General features: G+C 46.5%; 1 protein-coding gene across 1 annotated transcript in view; it reads left to right on the top strand.

The window, feature by feature from the left end:
• The first annotated feature begins 5,129 nt into the window (after nucleotides 1–5,129).
• CHMP4B (charged multivesicular body protein 4B) overlaps nucleotides 5,130–13,005 on the top strand; it is a 43,530-nt gene continuing 35,654 nt past the window's right edge. Inside the window, exon 1 of the mRNA XM_055265572.2 lies at nucleotides 5,130–5,474. Coding sequence (XP_055121547.1) covers nucleotides 5,285–5,474 — 190 coding nt within the window. The 5' untranslated portion in view covers nucleotides 5,130–5,284. The remainder of the gene's footprint in view (nucleotides 5,475–13,005) is intronic.

Below are 13,005 nucleotides of genomic sequence, written 5' to 3'. Positions count from 1 at the left end.
GTTTATTCTTTGTTTTTTTTTTTTTTTTTGAGACAGAGTCTCGCTTTGTCGCCCAGGCTGGAGTGCAGTGGTGCGATCTCGGCTCACTGCAAGCTCTGCCTCCTGGGTTCAGGCCATTCTCCTGCCTCAGCCTCCAGAGTAGCTGGGACTACAGGTGCCTGCAACCACACCTGGCTAATTTTTTTGTATTTTTAGTAGAGATGGGGTTTCACCCTGTTAGCCAGGATGGTCTCGATCTCCTGACCTCATGATCCACCCATCTCGGCCTCCCAAAGTGCTGGGATTACAGGCGTGAGCCACCCCGCCCGGCTATTCTTTGTTTTCATGCAAGGTTAACACATGCAAAAGATTGGAAGCCGCAAATTAGAACGGTAGGCTTGGGGCAACTAGTGGCTACTAACAGCAGCCTCACTGCTAATGGACGAAGTGATTTTTTTCCCCTTGTTATCCACCACTAAGAGTCCAGAGAAGTGATGCTTGACACCAAAGACAAGGGAAAAACAATGAAATGTGGTACCACAATTAGCTGGGTCTATTTATTGCAGGGGTAAAAAAGTCCTCAATGCTTCTGCTACTTTTGAAAGTTCTGAGTCTCTCCCTGGTTCAATTCTTATTGCCCATAAAGATGACAGAATACCTAAGAATAAAATATACATTTTTGAGCATCTGCTAGGTGCCAAGTCTATGCTAAGTAAGTACTTTACGTTCTATATCTCATATAAGCTTGAGGTGGTCCTGTTATGATGATCTCCAGTTTACACTTGCAGGAAGGGAGGCACAGAGAGTAAGGGAAATAACTTGCCCAAGTAAGTAGTCAAGGCTGGGTTTTGAACTTTTGCTGTCAAAGTTCAGTGCCAAGGCTGTTAGCTTCTGCTAGGTTTCAAAGGATCTGTTAGGTGAATGAAGAGTGGAAAGGCATTCCAGGTAGAGGGAAGAACATTTGCAAAGACAGGGCTAGTCAGTCAGTCACTTGATTTCTCTGAATCTTGGTTTACTCCCCTATAAAATAGGAACAGTATTATCTGTCATAGACTGCTTATGATAATTAAATGTAATTTTTTTTTCTTTTTTTTTGGAGACGGAGTCTTGCTCTGTCACCCAGGCTGGAGTGCAGTGGTGCAATCTCGGCTCACTGCAAACTCCACCTCTGGGGTTCAAGCGATTCTCCTGCCTCAGCCTCCCAAGTCACTGGGATTAGAGGCACGTACCACCATGCCTGGCTAATTTTTGTATTTTTAGAGAGACGGGGTTTCACCATGTTGGCCAGGCTGGTCTCGAACTCCTGACCGCAAGTGATCCATCTGCCTTGGCCTCCCAAAGTGCTGAGATTACAAGCGTGAGCCACTGTGCCCGGCCAAATGTGATATTATATGTACAGCACTTTGCACAATGCCAGAATGTGCATTGATGGTGCAATCATAGAATGTGCATCAATGTTAATTATTGTTTTTCAAATACAATAGTTCTCCTTTATCCTCAGGTGTACTTGCAAGTGGATGCCTGAAAACATAAATAGTACTGAACTTTATATATACTATGTTTTTTCTATATATATACATCTATGATAAAGTTTAATTTATAAATTAGGCATAGTAAGAGATTAATAACTACTAATAAAATGGGACAGTTATAACAGTATACTGTATTCAGTTTTGTGAATGTTGTCTCACTCTCTCTCAAAATGTCTTACTGTACTGTATTCACCCTTCTTGAGATTATGTGCGATGACAAAATGCCTATGTGATGAGATGAAGTGAATGACACAGGCATTATGAGGTAGTGTTAGGCTACTACTGACCGTCTGAGATGTCAGGAGGACCATCTGCTTTGGGTGATCCTGGATCATTGAGCTATGATGATGTCAATGGTTGGATATCAGGATCAGACGATGTCAACCGATAATCGGGGGTCCTTGGATAATTGCGTTTTTGCCAAAAACTTTTGGAAGAACATTATTACTGGAAGTTGTCTCTTTCTTTCTTTTTCTGAGATAGCATCTCGCACTGTTGCTCAGGTTTCAGTGCAGTGGTGTGATCATGGCTCACTGCAGCCTCAACCTCCTGGGCTCAGGTGATCCTCCCACCTCAGCCTCCTGAGTAGCTGGGACTGCAGGTGTGCGCCACCACACCCAGCTAGTTTTTTGCATTTTTGTAGAGATGAGGTTTCACCATGTTGCCCAGGCTGGTCTCAAACTTGTGAGCTCAAGTGACCCGCCTACGTCAGCATCCCAAAGTGCTGAGATTACAAGCGTGAGCCCTGCACCTGGCCATCTCTTTCTATTTTTTTTTTTTTTTTTTTTGAGACAGAGTCTCTGTCGCCCAGGCTGGAGTGCAGTGGCTCAATCTTGGCTCACTGCAACCTCTGCCTCTTGGGTTCAAGCAATTCTCCTGCCTTAGCCTCCCAAATAGCTAGGATTACAGGTGCATGCCACCATGCCTGGCAAATTTTTGTATTTTTAGTAGAGACAGGATTTCATCATGATGGCCAGGCTGGTCTCAAACTCCGGGCCTCAAGTGATCTGCCCACCTCGGCCTCCCAAAGTGCTAGGATTACAGGTGTTAGCCACCATGCCTGGCCTCTTTCTTTTTAATTCATAGAAGTATGGCTGCAGAAGTTGTAATCCTTTGGTGACCACACGAGTGATTTTAATGCTGTGTTCTATCTGAGGATTGTATTCCATAATTTTGTCCTTTAACGTCTGTGCAATTTGAAACACTTGGCAAATTTTGATAACGCCCATATTGCTGGTTCTGCTTCCGTTTCTCCTTCATTTTCCTCTTTCTCTGTAGGTGACTTGACAAGTTCTTTCAATTCCACATTTGTTAACACTTCCCAGTGGCCTTCAATATGATCTTCCACTTCTTTATCAAGTATGTCCCCAAATCCTTCTCCACCAACTTGTCTTGCTGTAGCCTCTCCAGTAATATTTATTTATTTTTTTGAGACAGGGTCTCAGTCTGTCACCCAGACTGGAGCACAGTGGTGCGATCACAGCTCACTGCAGTTTCAAACTCCCAGGCTCAGATGATCTTCACAGCTCAGTCTCCTGAGTAGCTAAGACTATAGGCCTGTGCCATCATGCCCAGCTAAATTTTGTATTTTTTGTGGGGACGGGGTTTTGCCATGTTGCCCAGGCTGGCCTCAACTCCTGGGCTCAAGCGATCCACCTGCCTTGGTCTCCCAAAATGCTGGAATTACAGGTGTGAGTCACCGCACCCAATCTCCAGTAACTTTTATTTATTTTTTTTTCAGACGGAGTCTCTCTCTGTCGCCCAGGCTGGAGTTCAGTGGCGCAATCTCAGCTGACTGGACTGCAAGCTTTGCCTCCTGGGTTCACGCCATTCTCCTGCCTCAGCCTCCCGAGTAGCTGGGACTACAGGCGCCCGCCGCCACCATGCCAGGCTAATTTTTTGTATTTTTAGTAGAGACGGGGTTTCACCGTGTTAGCCAGGATGCTCTGGATCTCCTGACCTCGTGATCTGCCCGCCTCGGCCTCCCAAAGTGCTGGGATTACAGGCGTGAGCCACCGTGCCCGGCTCCAGTAATTTTTTTTTTTCTTTTTGAGACAGAATTTTGCTCTTGTCACCCAAGGTGGAGTACAATAGCGCGATTTCAGTTCACTGCAACGTCTGCCTCTCAGGTTCAAGCGATTCTCCTGCCTCAGCCTCCCAAGTAGCTGGGATTACAGGTGTGCACCACCACGCCCAGCTAATTTTTTTTTTTTTGTATTTTTAGTAGAGATGGGGTTTCACCACATTGGCCAGGCTGGTCTCAAACTCCTGACCTCAGGTGATCCACCCGCCTAGGCCTGCCAGAGTGCTGGGATTACAGGTGTGAGCCACTGTGCCCAGCCTATCCAGTAATTTTTACATTTTGCAGTCTAAACCCATTCCTAAGTCAGTGCAACCATCCATTACTTTCAGTAAGTGGCTTTGGTGCCACTCGTTTTAGGAGATTCCTTGCTGAAGCCTTTATACAGGCTCAATGCTTTCTGGTGTAACAGGTTGCTGTCAGTTGGAACACATTTTTTGTTCGTGTCTTCCACCTATACGCTTAATGCTTTTTCTTTTCTTTTTTAAAAAATTTATTTTCTTTTTTTGCCCTGTAAGTAAGGATACAACTTAATGCCTTTTCTATCTTAACTAAGCACTTATTACACTGTGGCTATAACTTTTGCAGTTTGAGGTACGACAGCAAAACCAGCATGAATTTCTCTTTCCTCTTTCACAATTCTAGGGCTAGAAGATTCATTCTTACTGCAGATCTCAGTAAGCTCAGCATACGATTTTTTTTCTTAAGCTCAGAACTTCCACCTTTACATTTAAAGGAAGCACTTCACAGCTTCAGTTTGGCATATCCAAACTGCCAGCACTACTACTCTTGCACTTTGGGGCCATTATATAGTAAAATGAGGGTTACTCGAACCAAAGCACTGCAACACCGTGACAGTCCATCTGATAACTCCTAAGCTGGTAAGTAACTAACAGATGGTAGAGGTATGTTGGACAAAGGGATGATTCACATCGCAGGTGGGATGGAACAGGATAGCACGAGATTTCATTAGGCCAGTGGAAATTAAAAACTTATGAACTGTTTCATTCTGGAATTTTCTATTTAATACTGTCAGACCTTAGCTGGACAAGTGAAACGGCTCAAAGTAAAATCGCAGATAAGGGGGAGACTACCGTACTTAACTGGAGAAGATACTGCTTTGCTTCTGTGACCACAGAATTGACAGGTTGAAATTGGAAACAACTGTTGCCTTCACGCTTTTAAGACAACTTCACATGAATATACATGTGAAGTTCAAGCATGGCGGTATCCCATACTAGCAATAAATTTTTGAGCAGTGTTGCACACTTACTGTCATTTCTCTTACTGTTCTACCACTCCTACAGAGCGCAGGCCAAGGAGACTATATTTCCCAGCATGCCACACGCCCTTTGACCCCAGCTACACCAGAAAGGACGCGCCGAGGAGCACCTGAAGCCGGAAGACTATAGCTTCCCGGCATGCAGCGCGCTTCCCTCCATTAGATTTGAGGCGCGCCCGGCGCGTTGCCCATCGGGAGTTGTAGTCAGTGGCGCGTTGCCCTGACGCCGGCCGGGCCGGGCGTGGGGGCCTGTGGGAGGTGGCGCGGCCGGGCCCAGCTGCGGGGCGGAGGCGGAGGCGGAGGAGAGGCCTGCGGCGTCAGGGAGCGGCGGACTGGGAGTGGGCGCCGGAGCCGAGCCGAGCCGAGCCGGGCCGGAGCGGGCGGCGAAGGCCGGCGCGGCGAGCAGCAACCATGTCGGTGTTCGGGAAGCTGTTCGGGGCTGGAGGGGGTAAGGCCGGCAAGGGCGGCCCGACCCCCCAGGAGGCCATCCAGCGGCTGCGGGACACGGAGGAGATGTTAAGCAAGAAACAGGAGTTCCTGGAGAAGAAAATCGAGCAGGAGCTGACGGCCGCCAAGAAGCACGGCACCAAAAACAAGCGCGGTGAGGCTGCCCGGCCCCTTCAGACTTGCCACGGGCTCCCCCCAGGCTCCCCGGGCCCGGACTTCACCTTCGTCAGACTCGCCTCGGAGTCTGGTCTGACCCTGGAACTCTCCGGGTCAGACTTCTTGCCGGGTCTGGGACCCCCTCCCCGACTCCCTTCAATGTCTCCCCGATCCCTGGACTTTTCCATCGTCAGACTTATTCTGCCCTCTCCCCTCAGCCTCTCTCCACCCCGCCAGGCCCCTTCAGACCCCAATCTCACAGCACTTTCCTCCGCCCTCACTCTGTCCCTTTCTCTTCCTCCTTTTCCTTCTCTCCTCACCCACCTGCCTAGCTACTGCCCCTGCCTCCTCCTCGTTTCATTTCTGCCCCCATCCTAGCATTTCGGTGCCTCCTGGTCCTACCTGTGCCCTCTCCCGACTCCTCGGTGGAATCTGTGAGCTGCCCTTGGCCTCTCCCCCATCCTCTTAACTCAGAATTCTCGTTGAAAAGCCTCCTTGCTGGAGAGAAAAGGGGACTGGGGGAGAGGAGACCCCCTGATTCCTGCTCTATTCACTTGCTGAGTGAACTTGAGCAAGTTGCTTTCCCTTTGAGGCCTCAGTTTCCCCATCCGTCAGCCAGGGTTCTGCCTCTGTTGAGGCCTAAGGTGTTTTCCAGCGTTGTGCTTCACTTTTTGTTGCCTCATAGCTTGGCCTTACCAAAGTTTCCCGTGGCGCAAGCCTTCACCCCGTGACTCACCGCTTCCCCATCCCTCTGAACCAGAAATAGAGACTCCCGACTCCTCCCCAGTCCCCACCACTGGGATTCAGGGCCGCAGTATTGAATCTTGAGGCACTGCTTGCTTTACTTCCTGTTGTCGTATGGCTTTCTGGGCATTCTAAGTGCTTTGTGTTTTTCTTAAGTGAGATGAATGTGAAAATGCTTTAAAACTGTAAAGCAGTTTAGAAATGTTTGCTTTTTCTTGTTATGGCCACATGAGAGTGAATCACAGAACGACATCCCTTCCCCTTGAGAGGGGTTTAGGATTGAGGTAATTCACTCAGAAGTCTGCTAGTGACTAGTAGTGTGACCTTGAGCTAATTTACCTTTCTGAAAGGAAAATCATGGATTTACAGTGCTCAGCACATAGTAGGGGCTAAATCGATGTTTTCTCCATTCTAATAGGAGAACAAAATAGCCTATCTTGAGGATGCTTCTCTGCTGATAGTCAACAGATATTCTGGAAATTCTTTTTAGTGCCTGCTGCATGCGCTGTATTCATAGGGGTGAACAAAACACAGCCTCAACCCTAATGGGAGAGAAGACAGAAACAGGAAAATAAATGAAGAAAATATTGTCCGGGGGTGATAAGTACTAAACACGCAAAAAGATGATCTGATAGGGAGTGGTGGAGTGGGAGGGATGCCACTTTAGATAGAATGGTCAGGGAAGGCGTGTTTGAAAAGGTAAAGTTTGAACAGTCTGGAGAAGGAACCAGCTCTGTAAAAAAAAAAAAGGGGAGGAGCCTTCCGGGCATGGAAAGCAGCATGGGAAAAGGCTCGGAGGTTGGCAGGTTGTAAGAAACCGAAGAGAGAGACCCCTGTGTCCAGAATGTAGTGCTTGGAGGGAGAGTGGTATGGAATAAAGGGGGCGGGGCTTGGACTTTGAACTTGTTGGTGGAGAGTTTGGATTTTATTCCAAGTTGATGGAAAGCTTTTGGAGGGTATTCTACTGGAACGTGTCCTTATTGACAGAGTTTTAAAAACATCATCTGGCTGCTCTTTGGAGAGTGGGTGGGGGATGAGGGTGGGAGCAGGGAGAACAGTGAGGAGGCAGCTGCCATGGTCCGTTTGTGGCCTGGACTCCAGCTTAGTTGTGGAGATGGGAACAGGGTTATATTTTGCTGTCTCTAGCTTTTTCCTCTGATGACTCTCCCTCAGTCCAGATCCTCTGTTTATGGTCATCAGAATCAGTGTTTTTAGCTTTCTGCATTTTGGAATGCAGGAGGAGGGTGTCAGTTTACCATTTTCCTCTGATCTTTTGGTTTGGAGCTAGCTTAGTTTCCGGAGTTTTTTTTTTTTTTTTTTTTTTTGAGACAGAGTCTCACTCTGTTGCCCAGGCTGGAGTGCAGTGGCACGATTTCAGCTCACTGCAACCTCTGCCTCTCGGGTTCAAATGATTCTCCTGCCTCAGCCTCCTGAGTAGCTGGGATTACAGGTGCACGCCGCCATGCCTGGCTAATTTTTGTATTTTTAGTAGAGATGGGGTTTCACCATGTTGGTCAGGCTGGTCTCGAACACCTGACCTCATGATCTGCCTGCCTCGGCCTCCCAAAGTGCTGGGATTACGGGCATGAGCCATCGCACCCAGCCATTTCTGCAGTTTTGGCGATCGAATTGACTTTCAACGGGCTGCGGGAGAGCTTGCCGGCCAACTGTGGAGGACCAATCTCAGTTGTCAGACTTGCTGAAAGCAGGCTGTCTTCCTGAGTTTGCTTGAGAGGATGGGAGCTACTGTAACCTACCCTTCTTTTTAGCATCCTCTAGGAGGAAGGTCTTAGTGTGCGGAGGTGAACACTACCACATTACCATTCAGTTAGTCTACTTATTCACCTGCCACTGTGCTGGGACCTTGAGAGTCAGAGATGAAAATACACTGTGTCAGCCCTTCAGGAACTCAGAATTGGAAGTGTGGGGTGGGAGTGTATGTGCGTGTGAGAGAGCAGGAAATGATTATAACAGTGCAGAAACGGGAGTGTGTCCATGGGCTGAGGCTGCAGAGGAGGCGGCACCTGTTTAGGGGGAAAGGGTAAAGAAGACTTGGTAGAGGAAGGAGAACGTGAGGTGGGTCAGCAAGGAGTTGGGTGTGTTTGGGAGGCAGTGACAGTGTCGCCTCTGGAGTCTGTGGGTGGGACAGGAGATAACACTGAGAGTGGCCTGTAGTCTTTGGACCTTGACCTGGAAGTGGTGAGGAGCTCTTAGCTGTCCTTTATTTTTATTTATTCATTCACTTTAAGCAACAGGGTCTCGCTCTGACATCCAGGCCGAAGTGCAGTGGTACAATTATAGCTCATTGCAGCCTGGAACTCCTGGGCTCAAATGATCCTCTCACTTCAGCCTCCTGAGTAGCTAGGACTTCAGGCACATGCCTAGCTAATTCAAAACATTTTTTTTTGTAGGGACAAGGTCTCGCTGTGTTGCCCAGGCTGGTCTCAAACTCCTGGCCTCAAGCGATCCTCCCGTATTAGCCTCCCAAAGTGTTGGGATTACAGTCACTGTGCTCAGCCCTTGGCTGTCTTTTAAAGCAGAGAGTCATCATATCTGTTTGGAATTTTGAAAGAGCACTCTAGCAGCAGCTTAAAGGAAGAAGTGAAGACTGACCAGGAAGGGACTGGAGGCAAGAATCCCATCAGGGGCAAGGATAGTGCCTTTCAGACCTGGGTTTGAGCTGCAGCTTCATCATTTCCTTGCTGGGTACCTGGGGCAGGTTACTCTGGACCTCAGATTCCTCCTCTACAAATCAGGGTACTAGTGTCTGCCTGATTGGATGAAAATATGTTATGCATGCAAAGCTCCTAGGACAATGCCTGCCATATGGTAAGTGACCGGTAAGTGCTTGCCATTATCATTATTACAAGGAGACTTGCAATTCTTCAGGTGAGAACAAAGGGCCTAGTGTAGAAGCATGGGAAACTGGAAGAGAAATAATACATGTCTGAGACTTTTCTGAAGGAGAATCAAAAGAGACTTGGTGATTTGTTGTAATTGTGGGAGTGGGCAGGACGAAGGAGAGAGGGGAGTGGAGGATGATTCCCCAATTTATAGCTTGGGCAGCTGGTTGGATGGTGATGGCATTAATGAAGTTGGGAAACAGAAGGAGCAAGTACTTCATAATTGTATAGTCCTTGTAGGTTTGGAAAACCCCTCAGCATCCCCTGAGACTGTGAGGTCCACGAAGTAAGATGTGATGGTCACATTCATCACTGTGTCCCCACCACCTAGCACAGTGCTTTGCATGTGGTTAATGGTCAGCATTTGTTAAATGAAAAAAACAATCTTGTGGGTAAGTTCTGTTATTCCAATTGTACAAGAGAGGAAAATGAGGCTCACTATGGGACGAACTCAACTCCAAGACCAGTTCTGTTGACTGTGGGCATCTTGTGTTGTTTACTCCCATGATGACCAAGGGTGTCATCATGACCATAACCATGTTCATTAAACACTCAGTTCATTAAACACCCACCTGTGCAAGGTGTGGTGCTGAGTAGGGGAAAAAGAAGTGAAGCAGAAACAGGCTATTCCCTGCTGGGTGTGTAGCCAAATGTAGATGCTATCTTTGAGGCATACACATTGGAAAGATGAAACAAACTTCAGAAGCTTTGAAACAGACCTCAGAAGCTTGAGTAGAGTATTTGCACTGTGTAGGTGTGTCCCAGGTAGTGGTTCCAGTGAGGAGCCTAGAGCAAAATTTGGATTGCATGTTTTTTCCAAATTTCATTTCTTTTTCTTTAGTCATATATTCATTCTTAAGCATGTGGCAGGCCCTTACTGTGTCCTAGGCCCCATTCTTAGTGCTGAGAATGTAGACGTGAACCAGGTGTGGTCTCTGCCATCCAAGGGACTTTAATGTCATCATTTATGAAATAATATTCATCTCACATGGCTATGGTGAGGATTAACTAAGATAATATATGAAAGAGGGTGGCAAATTGTGGATATTGAGTGAGCGTACTTTTCTTTTCTGATAAAGTTATTGTTGATCAGACTTCTTTGGTTTAGTTGTCTCTTTCATTGAGAACTGGATGGAAGCCAAGATCAGAGTTTAAGTGAACTGACAAAAATCACCCAAAGCTAGGTCTTTTTTGGTACCTTTCTAAACAATGCCCTTTGGTTTTCTCCCTAAGAAAGGTAATCATACTTTTCTGGAGAACATGTGGGAAAAAAAAGAAAAGAAAAAAATGGAAGATGATCAAATATCAAAGATTCTTTTCTTTTTAAGTCTTGATAACTAGCTAAGGAAATATCTGTGCTAGATGGTTCAGATTTCCCTTTTTTTCCTGTTTTAGTAAAGATGAAAACAGTTGTAGACAAGATCACAGTTTAACAAGAGAATTGTTTAAGATTAGGAAATGGAGAGTGGCATCTAAAACACCCTACACTGGTACATTTCTGTGGATTTATGGATGCAAATCAGTTCATTTACAGGTTAATTTAGGTATAGCTGAGAATGTCTGATGGATGCATAGAGGCCAGGAGCTCACAAGAGATATATCTTCATTAAGTTCTGCTCATTGCTGGAGTGAGGGTGGTTTTCTCATGTTTAATAAAGTCCCTCTCAAACATGAGCATATGTGAAGACACCGTAATAAGTTAAGTTTATAGTGAACGTGGCTCTTTGGTTCTCTGGAATCAAGATCTCAGGTTGAAAAGCACAATGTCTCAATGGTGCATGTGCCAGCAGGATCTCTTATCCCAGAGGCCCAGGGATAGAAAACTCGAAATCCACCCAGGGAAGTGAGCAGTGGGAATTTCCCTCAGTGACGCTTAAGTTTCTTGTTTGGAAAAATGGTTGGCTAGATTGAGTTTGGTTTACTTCTTAAGACAGGTGGAGTACCAGAGGCCCTATGTGTTGGCTATCCAAACATGCTGGTTCCTTTAATTCAAATGACAAAATCCTTATTTTGCCCCATTTGGCAGGGAGATTAGATATTTTTAAGTGCCTGCCAGAGTAGGTTTATAATGTGATTTGTAACTCAAGATAGATTTTGTTTGGAAGTTTAACTAAACGTGAAGACCTGTGAGCAGGACTGTTTTGCTTGGAGAAACCTTGAGTTGTCCAGAGTTGGGTTTCAGTGTGGAGCGAGGTCTTGGAGAGCATCCTGTGAAGATATGTGTGAGCCAGCCATCTCTGAGGCGTAAAGCCAGGACCTGATTTGTTTACAGTGGTCCAAAGCCTTGACATGAAGCCAGAGCCCACCAGGAGGAGGGGCAGAGCTCTTGGGGCCTTGAGGAATTTCTTATGAAAACTTAGTCTTCTTGCTCAGAATTATTTTGGGTTGTGCCACTGTCTTTAAGAGTGTGAGAGAGAGGATATTAGAAAACAACTTTAGTTGGTCATTTTGCAGATGGATGATTATATTTAGAAGGGGAAAATCTGAGCATAGCAATGGGAAACTACAGATCTAGCTGGTTACAGTACTGGCCTGTTTTTAAGCTGTTTGGCTCAAGTCAGCAATCATTTATTACGTTTCTTCTAGGAGAAAGGTGTGGTGATGTGGGCAAAAGATTCCCAGTTTGAATGCAGCTTTACCTTTCACCAGTAGTACCTTGGCAGTTACTTATTTTCTCTGAGTCTCAATTCCCCCGTGTGTGAAAAGGGAAATACTACCAATACTTACTTGTTAGGGCTCTTATGAGGATGTGGAATAAGTTGATGTATGTAGAGTGTCTGCCAGAATGCCTGGCAAATAGGCGAGATGAAACTGTTTCCTTGGCTTCTCAGGGATAGTCTTAGGGACAGTAAGGCTATAAAGATGGATGAGACACTGCCTTCTCCCCACAAGGGCCCACACAGTTCATCGAGGAAGACACACAGGTAAAAGTAACTATGAGAAAACGCAAACCCCAAGTTTACAAATGAAGTGTTAGAGGAAAATACAGCAGGAAGAGTTTAATTCATCTCTGAGGTTGCAGGTTCATCTCACCCAGCCCCCATCCAATGCCCAGATTCCCTCTGTGGCATTCCTGCCAAGTGATTAACCTCTGATTGAACCCCTCTGTTGACAGGATTTGTATTAGGTGCCCTATCCTCCCACACTACAGCATAGTCTGTCTCTGGACAGCTCCGACTGTAAAATCACCTTTCTTATTTGGGACTGATACCTGTCTTTCTATAGTACCTACCTCTGCTACAGGTTGGGATGATAGCTCCATAGGGAAGCAGCCTGGGCTGGTGAAAAGAATGTGGGATTTGAGGACAGAAGCGTTGGGGCAAATCCCAGCTTTGACACTAGACATTTGTGAACTAGAAAACAGATTGTGATTTCTGCCTCTTGGGTCCACAGAGAACAGGTCTGATCCCACTTCTACATGACAGATCAAGGAAGACTGTGCTTATGTCTCAAGCCTGCACTTCTCTAGGACAGCCCTTCTACATTTCATTGACTGTCCATTTTCTGGTGCTTCTGTTCCTTCCTTTTTATCCTCCTTTGGATGTGCTCCTGTTCACCAGTGTTGCTCTCTTTTTTTTTTTTTTTGAGATGGAGTTTTGCTCTGTTGCCCAGGCTGGAGTGCAGTGGCGCCGTCTCATCTCACTGCATCCTCCGCCTCCCGAGTTCAAGTGATTATCCTGCCTCAGCCTCCTGAGTAGCTGGAATTATAGGCATGCGCCACCAAGCCCAGCTAATTTTTTTGTATTTTCAGTAGAGATGAGGTTTCACCATGTTAGCCAGGCTGGTCTTAAACTCCTGACCTCAAGTAATTCTCCCGCCTCGGCCTTCCAAAGTGCTGGGATTACAGGTGTGAGCTACCGCGCCCGGCCAGTGTTGCTCTTA

Source organism: Symphalangus syndactylus, chromosome 24, assembly GCF_028878055.3.
Source record: "Symphalangus syndactylus isolate Jambi chromosome 24, NHGRI_mSymSyn1-v2.1_pri, whole genome shotgun sequence".
NCBI lineage: Eukaryota > Metazoa > Chordata > Mammalia > Primates > Hylobatidae > Symphalangus > Symphalangus syndactylus.
Note: the sequence above shows the minus strand (reverse complement) of the source record. Positions and strands in the feature narration are given on the sequence as shown.